Below are 15,170 nucleotides of genomic sequence, written 5' to 3' on the forward strand. Positions count from 1 at the left end.
GCTGGGTTGGCCACTAGCTGCAACGTGGACTACAGTAAGGCTGGGGAAAAGTTATCTGAGCGAGTGAGAATTATGATTTTGGATGTGGAAGAGACATCCCTGAACTGTTAACCCTTAAAGAGCCACAAGAGAACAGAATTTTGTTATATTTTCGATTAATTTCCCAAGACCTATAATAAAATCCTTGTTTTGTTTGAACCTTGTCTCCTTGCACTACTTGAGCAATCCCGCTGAAAGCTGTGTAGCCTCTCGTGACGTCACAGATGGTGGAGAATACGGGCACGCTCAAGCGTTAATAGTGCATGTCAGAGGAGGATACCGAAGGTTTGATCACCCAGTTTTCCAAGTTGGCCGTAGGCTCCCCGCCGACTGAAATGGAGGACATATTGAAAGCCCTTGTTGCTGGCCAGCAAGCCCAGATGCAAGCAAACGTGGCTCTCTTGGAGGAGCAAAAGAAAGCCAACCTTCTGAAGGCAGAGGAATTGCAGTTGCAGAGACAGAGGGTGGTCCAAAAATACCCGCCCAATAAAGGCAAGTGACTTTATATCTAAGATGGGAGCTACCGATGACATTGAGGCATACCTGCATGCATTTGAGGCCACGGCCACTAGGGAAGCCTGGCCCAAGCAACAGTGGGTTGGTCTGTTAGCCCCCTTTCTAACCGGGGAATCGCTGAATGCTGTCCGGGACCTGGGCCCTGACCAGGTTACTGACTATGATGCCCTGAAGTCTGAGATCCTCAGCAGATATGGACTCACAAAGTTTGGTATGGCCCAGCGCTTTCACAGCTGGACCTTCCAACCAGACCAACCTCCTCGGGCGCAGATGCATGAACTTGTCCGAATCGCAAGGAAATGGCTGGATCCGCAGAGGAATACAGCAGCGGCGGTGGTGGAGGCCGTTGTGGTGGATCGTTACCTCACGCGCCCTGCCTTATGAGGCAAAACGGTTCATCAGTCAACAGGCCTTGACCACGGCTGATCTGACCGTGGAAGCTGTGGAAAAGTACCAGGCCACAGCGGAGATGCTGAATGCTTCCCGAAAAGACCCCAGGAGTGCGGCCCCACCACAAATGGGAAGAACCCGTCCAAAGGACCCCAAGGTCTCGAACCCAGCCACGTCAGGACTTATCCCGGCTCCAGGGGGAGCCAGAAACCAGGCGGGTCCAAGAAGAGTACACCAGGAGGGGGAAACTCGACAGTGTTACCGGTGTGGGGAGATGGGACATATCTCCTGGCAGTGTGGGAAACCAGCCGATGAACCTATGCCCACTGCGGAGTCCTCCAGCTCAGCACCCACACCCTGTTTTGCCTCGCTCTTGGGAGTCGTAGATGGCGGCCCAGATCGACCCCCACCTGCCCGGTAACTGTGAATCACCATGATGTGGAGGCCTTACTGGATTCTGGTAGCCGGGCCACTCTGGTGCGTAAGGATTTGGTGGGCCCAACGTGTCTGACCCCGGGGAAAGTCCTCCCAGTTTCCTGTGTCCATGGGGACACCAGAGAATACCCCATTACTGAACTTACAATGACCAGCACACGGGGAACCATACACACGACGGCGGGGGTGGTTGATTCCCTTCCCGTCCCTGTCCTAATTGGACGAGACTGCCCAGCCTTTTACCCACTCTGGAGAGAGTCTCAGGAGAGGATAACCCCGAGTACCTCGGAAACGGAGAGGCAAGACTCATCCTGGGAAGGCTCCGGTGCAATCCTCCGAGTTACTCACTCCCGCCCGGGCTCTGATAGGGATGGCAGGTGCCCAGACCGACACAGAGACGGAGCTACAGAATCTGGACAAAGAACTGTCTGGTCTGAAGGGGACCGCTGAGAGGTATCGTTTGTTAAAGCAACAGTTAGACATGAAGACAGAAGAGTTAGATATCCTCCAGGCTAAACTCCAACAGAGCTCCTTCCCTAAGCAACAGGAGGAGCTGGAGAGGCTGCGCAGGACCATCGAGGAGTGTGAGGAGACCCTGCGCAGTAGTAAGGAGGTCCAGAAGAAGGCAGAGGAGAAGTACAAGGTGTTGGAGAACAAGATGAAGAATGCGGAGGCAGAGAGAGAGAAGGAACTGAAAGCTGCTCAACAGAAGCTAAACTCTGCTAAAACCAAGGCGGATGCGTTCAGTAAGAAACTCAAGGAGAGACAACAGGAGGCTGAGTCCCTGGTCCTAGAGTTGGAGGAGTTGAAGAGAGAGCAGTCTGGCAAGCTCCACGGCAATGCGGGACGCCCTCTCCCGGCGTGATGCCTTCTTCGCTGCCTTTACCCCGACGAGGGACGTCGGTCCCGAGGAGGGGGGATGTGTGATGTCACGAGAGGCTGTGTCCTGGAGGGACGTTACATCCCCTGAGGTGGCTGCAAACCCAGACAGCTATGGCTCCATCTGCTGGTATGGTCGGGAACTCCACCCCCTATGGCCAATCTTCCCACGCAGCTGAAACAAATGAGGAGCTGATGAGCTGAAGGTTTGGGAAGGGAAGAGACACACTGAGAGGGAGTGTGGGGGGGGTGAAGAGACACAGTCTCCAACCTGGGCTCTCTGGAGGACAAGAGTGCTGCACGTCCACTTCCATGAGGAATATAAGGATTTGGAGATACTTACCTTTGGGAAATACTCACCTTTGGATATATGCACCTGTGGAAATACGTGAGAGACATTTGGAAGGACTTTTTGCTGGGTTGGCCACTAGCTGCAACGTGGACTACAGTAAGGCTGGGGAAAAGTTATCTGAGCGAGTGAGAATTATGATTTTGGATGTGGAAGAGACATCCCTGAACTGTTAACCCTTAAAGAGCCACAAGAGAACAGAATTTTGTTATATTTTCGTTAATTTCCCAAGACCTATAATAAAATCCTTGTTTTGTTTGAACCTTGTCTCCTTGCACTACTTGAGCAATCCCGCTGAAAGCTGTGTAGCCTCTCGTGACGTCACAATATATATATAATATATATATATATATAAATATATATATATATATATATATATATATATATATATATATATATATATATATATATAATTAATTATATACACATACACACTGGCCAGTTTATTAGATACACCGCCCGTTCATGAAAATGGATCGCTCCTACAGACAGTGAGTCACGTGGCCGTGGCTTGCTATATAAAGCAGGCAGACAGGCATCGAGGCATTCAGTTACTGTTCTATTAAACGTTAGAATGGGCAAAACGAGTGACCTAAGCGACTTTGTGCGTGGTATAATCATCGGTGCCAGGTCTCAGAAAACGGCCGCCCTCCTGGGCTTTTTACGAACAACAGCGTCTAGGGTTTACCGAGAACGGTGCGACAAACAAAAAACATCCAGTCAGCGGCAGTCCTGTGGGCGAAATAATCGTGCAAGCTTACAGGTATGCCACAAACAGACAAATAACGGTACAGTACAACAGTGGTGTGCCGAACGGCATCTCGGAACGCACAACTCGTCGGTCCTTGTCACGGATGGGCTATTGCAGCAGACGACCACACCGGGTTCCACTCCTATCAGCTAAAAACAAGAAGAAGCGGCTCCAGTGGGCACGCCATCACCAACACTGGACAACTGAGGAGTGGAAAAACATCACCTGGAACATGACAGCTAGTTCAGTTTACTTGAGTGGCCTGTGCAGTCCCCAGACCTCAACCCAATAGAGCATCTTTGGGATGAGATGGAACGGGCTGTTCACAGCATGAATGTACCGCCGTCCAATCTGCAGCAACTGCATGATGCTATCGCATCAGCATGGACGAACATCCCTGTGGAACGTTTCCGACACCTTGTAGACTACCCCGAAGAATTCAAGCTGTTCTGGAGGGAAAGGGGGGGGGGTCCGACCCAGTTCTAGATGGGCGTACCCAATAAACCATGCCCCCCAGCCCGAAGAAAGCATGCCTCCCACCCCACCCAGCAACCAAGGTTGCTTGTCAGTCCCCCTCCCACCCACCCACCCATCCATCCATCCCGAGTCTCCCCTTACATTCCCCCCAATGTCATTCTGTAATGTAGTCACTGCTACTTACATCGGGCTTAGGATATGTAGGCGTCAGATTCCCACTGTCATCATCGGAAAACTGAACAAAGCTTTCGGATAAAAACTCTCTGACAAAAGAAAAATACACAGATCACTCCACAAGAATAGAATTGTGTGACATGAAGGTAATTACTAATATGCAATAGAAAATAATGAGCTGACATACGTGTTCTTTTTTAGATGGAGGAAGTGTTCCTTGTCGTCAATGATCAACGAATAAGAAAGCCTCTCAGGTTCTTGAGTCTGAAATGAGTTCCAACGCAGCACAGTCACGTCACATGAAAATACACCGGTCATTTACCATCGTGTGTCAAAAACCACGAGTTGGAGACCTGTAGGTATCCTACCTTTCCCGAGTCAGGAAGTCTGTCTGCATCTCTTGCCCATCTCCTCTGAATAAGCTGAGGCTTCACAACCGTGTAGCTGGAAAGTTTAGATGTCCGTCCGTTGAAAATATCTGAAAAGGTCAAAAGAACTGGTTCATATTCTAATAGCCAATGTCCTGAATGGCGAAGATTACATACACAGCCAAAGTCTAACAGTCCAATCAATCAATCAGCTAATTAAATCAAGTAAAAAAACATAAATCTACTGAAATGTGTCAATGATGACATATTGGCATGGTTCCCAAGTTCGATAAATGAGTGGAAAACACTGATGCACTGCTGAGTATATGTGATTCGTTAGGCGCCTTCGACATTGAAGCCGACTTGAAAGGCGAATCGAGACTGACTGATCTACAAAATCACCTTGCATCATAAATACAGTGCCTTGCAAAAGTATCCTTGGATTTCATCACATTTCATTGTGTTACAAAGTGGGATTCAAATGTCATTTATTATCAACAATCTACACAAAATACTCTGTCAAAGTATATTTTATAAATGTTTTACATTTAAAGATTAATAGAAATTAAATAACAAAAATATAGTCTTTGCATTAGTATTCAGCTCCCTAAATCAATACAGTGGAGAAAAAAAGTATTTAGTCAGCCACTAATTGTGCAAGTTCTCCCACTTAAAAAGATGAGAGAGGCCTGTAATTTTCATCATATGTACATGTCAACTATGAAGAAAAAAAATCCAGAAAATCACATTGTAGGATTTTTAATGAATTTATTTGCAAATTATGGTGGAAAATAAGTATTTGGTCACCTACAAACAAGCAAGATTTCTGGCTCTCACAGACCTGTAACTTCTTCTTTAAGAGGCTCCTCTGTCCTCCACTCGTTACCTGTATTAATGGCACCTGTTTGAACTTGTTATCAGTATAAAAGACACCTGTCCACAACCTCAAACAGTCACACTCCAAACTCCACTATGGCCAAGACCAAAGAGCTGTCAAAGGACACCAGAAACAAAATTGTAGACCTGCACCAGGCTGGGAAGACTGAATCTGCAATAGGTAAGCAGCTTGGTTTGAAGAAATCAACTGTGGGAGCAATTATTAGGAAATGGAAGACATACAAGACCACTGATAATCTCCCTCGATCTGGGGCTCCACGCAAGATCTCACCCCGTGGGGTCAAAATGATCACAAGAACGGTAAGCAAAAATCCCAGAACCACACGGGGGGGCCTAGTGAATGACCTGCAGAGAGCTGGGACCAAAGTAACAAAGCCTACCATCAGTAACACACTACGCCGCCAGGGACTCAAATCTTGCAGTGCCAGACGTGTCCCCCTGCTTAAGCCAGTACATGTCCAGGCCCGTCTGAAGTTTGCTAGAGTGCATTTGGATGATCCAGAAGAGGATTGGGAGAATGTCATATGGTCAGATGAAACCAAAATAGAACTTTTTGGTAAAAACTCAACTCGTCGTGTTTGGAGGACAAAGAATGCTGAGTTGCATCCAAAGAACACCATACCTACTGTGAAGCATGGGGGTGGAAACATCATGCTTTGGGGCTGTTTTTCTGCAAAGGGACCAGGACGACTGATCCGTGTAAAGGAAAGAATGAATGGGGCCATGTATCGTGAGATTTTGAGTGAAAACCTGAAACGTGGCTGGGTCTTTCAGCATGACAATGATCCCAAACACACCGCCCGGGCAACGAAGGAGTGGCTTCGTAAGAAGCATTTCAAGGTCCTGGAGTGGCCTTGCCAGTCTCCAGATCTCAACCCCATAGAAAATCTTTGGAGGGAGTTGAAAGTCCGTGTTGCCCAGCGACAGACGCAAAACATCACTGCTCTAGAGATCTGCATGGAGGAATGGGCCAAAATACCAGCAACAGTGTGTGAAAACCTTGTGAAGACTTACAGAAAACGTTTGACCTGTGTCATTGCCAACAAAGGGTATATAACAAAGTATTGAGAAACTTTTGTTATTGACCAAATACTTATTTTCCACCATAATTTGCAAATAAATTCATTAAAAATCCTACAATGTGATTTTCTGGATTTTTTTCTCATTTTGTCTGTCATAGTTGACGTGTACCTATGATGAAAATTACAGGCCTCTCTCATCTTTTTAAGTGGGAGAACTTGCACAATTGGCGGCTGACTAAATACTTTTTTTCCCCACTGTACATGTTAGAAACACCTTTGGCAGCGATTACAGCTGTGAGTCTTTCTGGGTAAGTCTAAGAGCTTTACCACACCTGTATTGTGCAATATTAATTTTTATTACATTTGCCCATTATTCTTTTCATAATTCTTCAAGCTCTGTCAAGATGTTGGGAATCATGGCTAAACAGCTGTTTTTAAGTCTTGCCAAAGATTTTCAAGTAGATTTAAGTCACAACTGTAACCTGAGTGGCCCTCAGGAACATTCACTGTCGTCTTGGTAACCAACTCCAGTGTAGATTTGGCCTTGTGTTTTAGGTTATTGCCCTGCTGAGAGGTGAATTCCTCTCCCAGTCTCTGGTGGAAAGCAGACTGGAGCAGGTTTTCCACTAGGATTTTTGCCTGTGCTTAGCTCCATCCAGTCCCATTTATTTTTATCCTGAAAAACTCCTCAGTATTTGCCGATGTCAAGCATACCCATAGCATGATGCAGCCACCACCACGCTTGAAAATAATTAAGACGATTAAAGCATGCTTCAGTTCAGCTGGCACCTAGCCGAGCTACGCTAGCCAAACTGAACGAGTCTGCTCCCATACTCCCTTAAAAGATATTCACTTGAAAAACAAGAAAAAAAGCGGCAATTATACACTTCCTCAAAATAGTCTGAATTCATCTAAGATTACTCAAGAAATCTGTCATTCATTTTGACGTTTTTGCTGAGGAGATCGTAGTCGCGCGATTTTGCATCTGACTATAATGATTGGTGCAGTATTTTCTCAAGTAAATAATTTTTCCATGAGGACGAGTCGTCTCTCTTTGAATGACACCAGGCACTTCATTGAAGAATCCCTACTGTTGACCAATCGCCGACGAGGGCGTAGACTTCGACTTTCCTCGAGAAGAAATGTGTGCCCAAATAGCCCGAAAAGTCAAAACGAACAAAAATGTCACAAAATGTTGTCATAATAAATCCACGAACTGTTCCGAACTGTTTCAGCTGGGAAGCATGCGGACGCCTTTACTTAGTGATGTGTTGTGTTGTATTTGCACATTCTTTGGGGGGGGGGGGGCATTAGGCCAGAAAGTGTGTTCCTTTGCAGTGTTTTTTTCCCCTTCAGTATTACTTCAGTGCCTTGTTGCATACAGAATGTTCTGGAATATTCTGATTCTGTATATTTCCATTGTTCTTTTCACTGTCGTTTAAGTTGTTATTGTGACGTCACTACAAATGTTGATCCACCCTCAGTTCTCCCATCACAGCCATTGAACTCTGTACATGTTTTCAAATAACCAATGACCTCATGGTAACATCCCTGAGCAGGTTCATTCCTGTCCTGCAGTTCAGTTCAGAAGGACAACTATCTTCGACGTGTCTGGTTTAATATGTAATCCACAGCATAATTATTAACTTGACCAATGCTTAAAAAGAGATATTCAAGGTCTGATTTGTTATTGTTTCCCCATCTACCAATCACTGCCCTTCTTTATGAGGCTTTCGAAAAGCTCCCTGGTCTTTGTAGTTGAATCTGTGCTTGAAATTCAATACTTGACTGAGGGACCTTACAGATGTTGTATGTATAGGGGACAGAGGAAGGGGTAGTGGACCTTCCAGATGTTGTATGTATAGGGGACAGAGGAAGGGGTAGTGGACCTTCCAGATGTTGTATGTATAGGGGACAGAGGAAGGGGTAGTGGACCTTCCAGATGTTGTATGTCTGGGGGGACAGAGGAAGGGGGTAGTGGACCTTCCAGATGTTGTATGTCTGGGGGACAGAGGAAGGGGGAGTGGACCTTCCAGATGTTGTATGTATAGGGGACAGAGGAAGGGGTAGTGGACCTTCCAGATGTTGTATGTATAGGGGACAGAGGAAGGGGTAGTGGACCTTCCAGATGTTGTATGTATAGGGGACAGAGGAAGGGGTAGTGGACCTTCCAGATGTTGTATGTATAGGGGACAGAGGAAGGGGTAGTGGACCTTCCAGATGTTGTATGTCTGGGGGACAGAGGAAGGGGTAGTGGACCTTCCAGATGTTGTATGTCTGGGGGACAGAGGAAGGGGTAGTGGACCTTCCAGATGTTGTATGTCTGGGGGACAGAGGAAGGGGTAGTGGACCTTCCAGATGTTGTATGTCTGGGGGACAGAGGAAGGGGTAGTGGACCTTCCAGATGTTGTATGTATAGGGGACAGAGGAAGGGGTAGTGGACCTTCCAGATGTTGTATGTCTGGGGGACAGAGGAAGGGGGAGTGGACCTTCCAGATGTTGTATGTATAGGGGACAGAGGAAGGGGTAGTGGACCTTCCAGATGTTGTATGTATAGGGGACAGAGGAAGGGGTAGTGGACCTTCCAGATGTTGTATGTATAGGGGACAGAGGAAGGGGTAGTGGACCTTCCAGATGTTGTATGTATAGGGGACAGAGGAAGGGGTAGTGGACCTTCCAGATGTTGTATGTATAGGGGACAGAGGAAGGGGTAGTGGACCTTCCAGATGTTGTATGTATAGGGGACAGAGGAAGGGGTAGTGGACCTTCCAGATGTTGTATGTCTGGGGGACAGAGGAAGGGGGTAGTGGACCTTCCAGATGTTGTATGTCTGGGGGACAGAGGAAGGGGTAGTGGACCTTCCAGATGTTGTATGTATAGGGGACAGAGGAAGGGGTAGTGGACCTTCCAGATGTTGTATGTATAGGGGACAGAGGAAGGGGTAGTGGACCTTCCAGATGTTGTATGTCTGGGGGACAGAGGAAGGGGTAGTGGACCTTCCAGATGTTGTATGTCTGGGGGACAGAGGAAGGGGTAGTGGACCTTCCAGATGTTGTATGTCTGGGGGACAGAGGAAGGGGGAGTCATTCAAACATCATGTCAACCCATATTACTTCACACAGAGGGAGTCCATGTAACTTATTATGCGATTTGTTAAGCCACATTTGACTCCTGAACTAATATAGACTTTCCTAAACAAAGCGGCTGAATACTTATGCAACGACTATATTTTAGTTATCTAAATTTATTTTAATTTTTTTATCTTCCATTTTGACAGAGTATTTTGAGTATATTGTTGACAAAAAAAAAGACTATTAAATCCACTTTAATCCCACTTTTTAACACAATAAAATGTAAATACTTTTTAACACAATAAAATGTAAAGAAATCCAAGGGGTCTGAATACTTTTGCAAGGCACTGTGACTACTCCGTATGAATCCAAGGGGTCTGAATACTTTTGCAAGGCACTGTGACTACTCCGTATGAATCCAAGGGGTCTGAATCCTTTTGCAAGGCACTGTGACTACTCCGTATGAATCCAAGGGGTCTGAATCCTTTTGCAAGGCACTGTGACTACTCAGTATGAATCCAAGGGGTCTGAATCCTTTTGCAAGGCACTGTGACTACTCCGTATGAATCCAAGGGGTCTGAATCCTTTTGCAAGGCACCGTGACTACTCCGTATGAATCCAAGGGGTCTGAATCCTTTTGCAAGGCACTGTGACTACTCCGTATGAATCCAAGGGGTCTGAATCCTTTTGCAAGGCACTGTGACTACTCCGTATGAATCCAAGGGGTCTGAATCCTTTTGCAAGGCACTGTGACTACTCAGTATGAATCCAAGGGGTCTGAATCCTTTTGCAAGGCACCGTGACTACTCAGTATGAATCCAAGGGGTCTGAATCCTTTTGCAAGGCACTGTGACTACTCAGTATGAATCCAAGGGGTCTGAATCCTTTTGCAAGGCACCGTGACTACTCAGTATGAATCCAAGGGGTCTGAATCCTTTTGCAAGGCACTGTGACTACTCAGTATGAATCCAAGGGGTCTGAATCCTTTTGCAAGGCACCGTGACTACTCAGTATGAATCCAAGGGGTCTGAATCCTTTTGCAAGGCACTGTGACTACTCAGTATGAATCCAAGGGGTCTGAATCCTTTTGCAAGGCACCGTGACTACTCAGTATGAATCCAAGGGGTCTGAATCCTTTTGCAAGGCACTGTGACTACTCCGTATGAATCCAAGGGGTCTGAATCCTTTTGCAAGGCACTGTGACTACTCTGTATGAATCCAAGGGGTCTGAATCCTTTTGCAAGGCTCTGTGACTACTCCGTATGAATCCAAGGGGTCTGAATCCTTTTGCAAGGCACTGTGACTACTCCGTATGAATCCAAGGGGTCTGAATCCTTTTGCAAGGCACTGTGACTACTCCGTATGAATCTAAGGGGTCTGAATCCTTTTGCAAGGCACTGGGACTCAGTGTGATTTGTAGATCAGTCAGTCAGTCACAACTGACCCATGATGCATCACGGTTTTGATGCTCTCGAACGAGGCCATTATCATCTGTTCTCTTTAGGTATGGATTAGTACTGCATGTCTGGAGTGAGTGAAGTGGGCGTGGCGAAATAAGTGACGGTGTAACAGTCAACAGTGATGGCGTAACATCAGTGGGTAGATCAACAGTGACGGCGTTACATCAGTGGGTAGATCAACAGTGATGGTGTTACATCAGTGGGTAGATCAACAGTGATGGTGTTACATCAGTGGGTAGATCAACAGTGATGGCGTAACATCAGCGGGTAGATCAACAGTGATGGCGTAACATCAGCGGGTAGATCAACAGTGATGGCGTAACATCAGCGGGTAGATCAACAGTGATGGTGTTACATCAGTGGGTAGATCAACAGTGATGGTGTTACATCAGTGGGTAGATCAACAGTGATGGTGTTACATCAGTGGGTAGATCAACAGTGATGGCGTAACATCAGTGGGTAGATCAACAGTGATGGTGTTACATCAGCGGGTAGATCAACAGTGATGGCGTAACATCAGCGCTCCATTATTGGTTAAACGGTTTTGATTAAGCGGTGTGGTTTTTCATTTCTTACCATACAACCACCGTATCGCGAGAGTTTGGACTTCTGTTTTGAAGCCAGATGATTAGTCTGAGCTGTATTTCACCGTTAGTTTTACACAAATAATTCTAAATCTGCAGTTAGTAAAACTGACCATTTCTTATTAAAAAGTACTGATGATAAGCCGTTCATGTCGTCCCCATTAAGTAGAATGTATTAAGGTGACATCTAGATGTTATCAATATTACACTGAACAAAAATATAAAAAGGCAACATTTAAAGTGTTGGTCCCATGTTTCATGAGCTGAAATAAAAGATCCCAGACATTTTCTATATGCCCAAAAAGCTTATTTCTCTCAAATGTTTTGCACAAATTTGTTTACATCCCTGTTAGTGAGCATTTCTCCTTTGCCAAGATAATCAATCCACCTGACAGGTGTGACATATCAAGAAGCTGATTAAACAGCATGATCATTACACAGATGCACCTTGTGCTGGGGACAATAAAAGACCACTCTAAAAATGTGCAGTTTTGTCACACAACACAATGCCACAGATGTCTCAAGTTTTGCGGGAGCGTGCAATTGGCATGCTGACTGCAGGAATGTCCACCAGAGATGTTGCCTGAGAATTTAATGTTCATTTCTCTACCAAAAAAACCAGCCTCCAACATCATTTTAAAGAATTTGGCACTACATCCAACCGGCCTCACAACCGCAGACCACGTGTACCCACGCCAGACCAGGACCTCCACATGCGGCTTCTTCACCTGCGGGATCGTTTGAGACCAGCCACCCGGACAGCTGATGAAACTGAGGAGTATTTCTGTCTGTAATAAAGCCCCTTTGTGGGGAAAAACTCATTCTGATTGGCAACATGCAACAATTTCAATGATTTTACTATGTTACAGCTCATATAAGGAAAATCAGTCAATTGAAATAAATTCATCAGGCCCTAATCTAAGGATTTCACATGACTGGGCAGGGACACAGCCATGGGTGGGCCTGGGAGGGCATAGGCCCACCCCCTGAGGAGCCAGGCCCACCCATGGCTGCGTCCCTGCCCAGTCATGTGAAATCCTTAGATTAGGGCCTGATGAATTTATTTCAATTGACTGATTTTCCTTATATGAGCTGTAACATAGTAAAATCATTGAAATTGTTGCATGTTGCGTTTATATTTTTGTTCAGTATAGTTATGTCTTGTGTAGGCTGTGACCAAATACTTATTTTCCACCATAATTTGCAAATAAATTCATTAAAAATCCTACAATGTGATTTTCTGGATTTTTTTCTCTCCATTTGTCTGTCTCCATTTGTTTTTCTCTCCAAATTACAGGCCTCTCTCATCTTTTTAAGTGGGAGAACTTGCACAATTGGTGGCTGACTAAATACTTTTTTCCCCCACTGTATGTGAGGGTAAAGAAATTGCTACATTAGCTACCACCGGCAATACCGTTATACAGCTGCCCAGTGGGAATCACCTCAGGTTCAGTTTGCTCCTAGCAGATATCGGCTTGGTGAAGCGACCATCTGGTGCTCTCATACTCCCTAAAGACCTTGGCTTGTAAAACTAGAAAAACGCTACAATATGACTGTTGTTTCTCTCTCTTGAGCCACCGTAGCAACAACATAGCCAGAAACGGTTGCTCAAAATCGTCTGACTTAATCTAAGATAAATCAAGAAATCTGTCATTCATTTTGGATGTTTTTGGTGCTGGAGGTCTTAGTCGCACAATTGTACATCTAGCTAAGATGTTTGGTGCAGTATTTCTGAAGTGAAAAACTGTGCATGAAAAGTAGTCATCTCTTGTTGAACGACAACAAACACTTCATGTCCCCGCTCCTACTAGGAGTAGTACTGTTGACAGCCGAAGGGGCGTAGACTGCGGCTCAGGAACTTCGACTTGCCTCAATAAAACCTTTGTGTTCAGAACAGACCAAAAAACCTGCCGAAGACCAACACGTCAAACATGTTCAGAACAGACCAAAAAACCTGCCGAAGACCAACACGTCAAACATGTTCAGAACAGACCAAAAAACCTGCCGAAGACCAACACGTCAAACAATGACATGGGGCGAACTGTTCCGACTGGGACGCACACCGTCATCTTTTGATCGACTCGTCGTGCAGCCCAACCAGGCACGTAAAACAGTCTTGAGTGGCAACAAATCAGCCCAATTACCCCACCTAGTGTGTTGTGAAATCGGTTATGAATGGATTGTAATGTTTTTAAAATGGTATAAATGCCTTAATTTTGCCGGACCCCAAGAAGAGTAAGGGGGATCCATAATAAATCCAAATGTCATGATGACAGACACCTGTCTCGATCAATGAGACAAGACTTAAAATAGACAAGATGACGGCATACACATTGTTGGATTACTTCATGGAGCAAAACAACTATTTTTTTTAAATAATGGGGCATTTTCTAAATTCAAAACGGACCCCCTGCAACTTGACACGGACATTTTATAAGACTCCTGTTTCCACGAATTTGAGGAGGAAGAAAGTATCGCCAAGGTTGGTCAAACATTCTCTGTGCTACACCAAACAGTACCTAACCTGTAACTCCCAGGAATACCACAAATATTTGGTTAAATCACATTATCTGATGTAACAATCTGTAGCACTTCCTCTTGGCTTCCAGAACCCAAACACTGAAGTAAACTTCCCACTTTCTTTTTTGTTAACCTTTAAATAAAATAGCTAAACTAAATATAAAATAGTAGTGTCTAAACAACTTAACTTACATTTTTCACAATGTATATATTTGTGGTGTGTCACATTCCATGTTGTATTTGTTTAGCCGACGTTTCATATCCGGGTCCACGCATTAAAAACTGATTTAGGATCAGCCCTTCCCATCCCCGCCCAAACCTTTAGGCATTATGTTGAAACAATAAGACCGACCCTGGATCAGTATTTCTAGCAGGCAATAACACAATTAATTATTTTGTGCGGAAGGAACCTATTCCCGAGGCATTGTAATCGCAACAGGTACCAAGCTTAATGTAGAAGGCTGTCACCTAAAGGCAATAAATAAAAAAACATCTCAATCTCTCACCCACCTTGATTGTTCTCGGTTCCAACGATGCAACAAATTAGAACAACTAAAGTCACTAGACTTTTCCCCACCATGATCCTTGCTACAGCATTTGTCCATTGACGGCTGCTGTGTTATCGTGCTGTGCTCGGCGGCCAGGGCAGGTGTGAAGGCTAGGTGTGCACCGGTGAGCCAGAGGGGTGTGCCGAAAGTAATTCTTCTTCTGTGGGGGTTTATCGGCGTTTGGCATCCAACGTTATGGTGCATTACCGCCACCTACTGTACTGGAGTGTGAGCCAGAGGACAACTAAATCCTACCTGCCAGCCCCGATTATCTTACAAAATAAAACGAAACGTTAGAAACTATATCTACTGATGTTCACTTTTTATATTCAGTTCTTCTATCCTCTTCTCTCTCATCCCAGCTAACAAAAAACATTCCCACAACTTTAGAGAACGTTCCCTTAAGAGCCTCCTTAGGGCATTAACATTTTCATAGGAATGTTCCTGTGATGTGCAAGGAACGTTTCCTGGAGACCATTCCCTTAATTTCTAATAGCACTTACCCAGAACATGTTCTCGGAACTTAAGATATGAATGTTTTTAACATGTTTCATGGGAACGTTGCAAGCTCATTCATGTGTCCAGTTTTCTGTGGGTTAGGAGAATATTCCATCAACGTCCCACCAAACGTACACAGAACATGGTTGCCGTGTTCTCAGAACATATGATATTAATGTTCTAGACAAGTTT

At 45.2% G+C, this 15,170-nt stretch overlaps 1 protein-coding gene across 4 annotated transcripts in view; it reads right to left on the minus strand.

Annotated features, from left to right (window-relative positions):
- The window catches only part of LOC121578429 (disintegrin and metalloproteinase domain-containing protein 9), a 68,806-nt gene extending 54,216 nt beyond the window's left edge, over window positions 1-14,590 (minus strand). For 3 of the 4 annotated variants that reach the window (XM_045215822.1, XM_045215820.1, XM_045215821.1), the window contains exons 1-4: window positions 14,443-14,588; window positions 4,379-4,488; window positions 4,198-4,274; window positions 4,021-4,099 (exon numbers count right to left, since the gene is read on the minus strand). In XM_045215822.1, coding sequence (XP_045071757.1) covers window positions 4,021-4,099; window positions 4,198-4,274; window positions 4,379-4,488; window positions 14,443-14,512 — 336 coding nt within the window. In that variant the 5' untranslated portion in view covers window positions 14,513-14,588. Of the gene's footprint in view, window positions 1-4,020; window positions 4,100-4,197; window positions 4,275-4,378; window positions 4,489-14,442 lie in introns of all 4 variants that reach the window. The other variant, XM_045215823.1, reaches the window with a different exon arrangement.
- Between the last annotated feature and the right edge of the window lie 580 nt (window positions 14,591-15,170).

Source organism: Coregonus clupeaformis, unplaced genomic scaffold (assembly GCF_020615455.1).
Source record: "Coregonus clupeaformis isolate EN_2021a unplaced genomic scaffold, ASM2061545v1 scaf0527, whole genome shotgun sequence".
Taxonomy (NCBI): domain Eukaryota; kingdom Metazoa; phylum Chordata; class Actinopteri; order Salmoniformes; family Salmonidae; genus Coregonus; species Coregonus clupeaformis.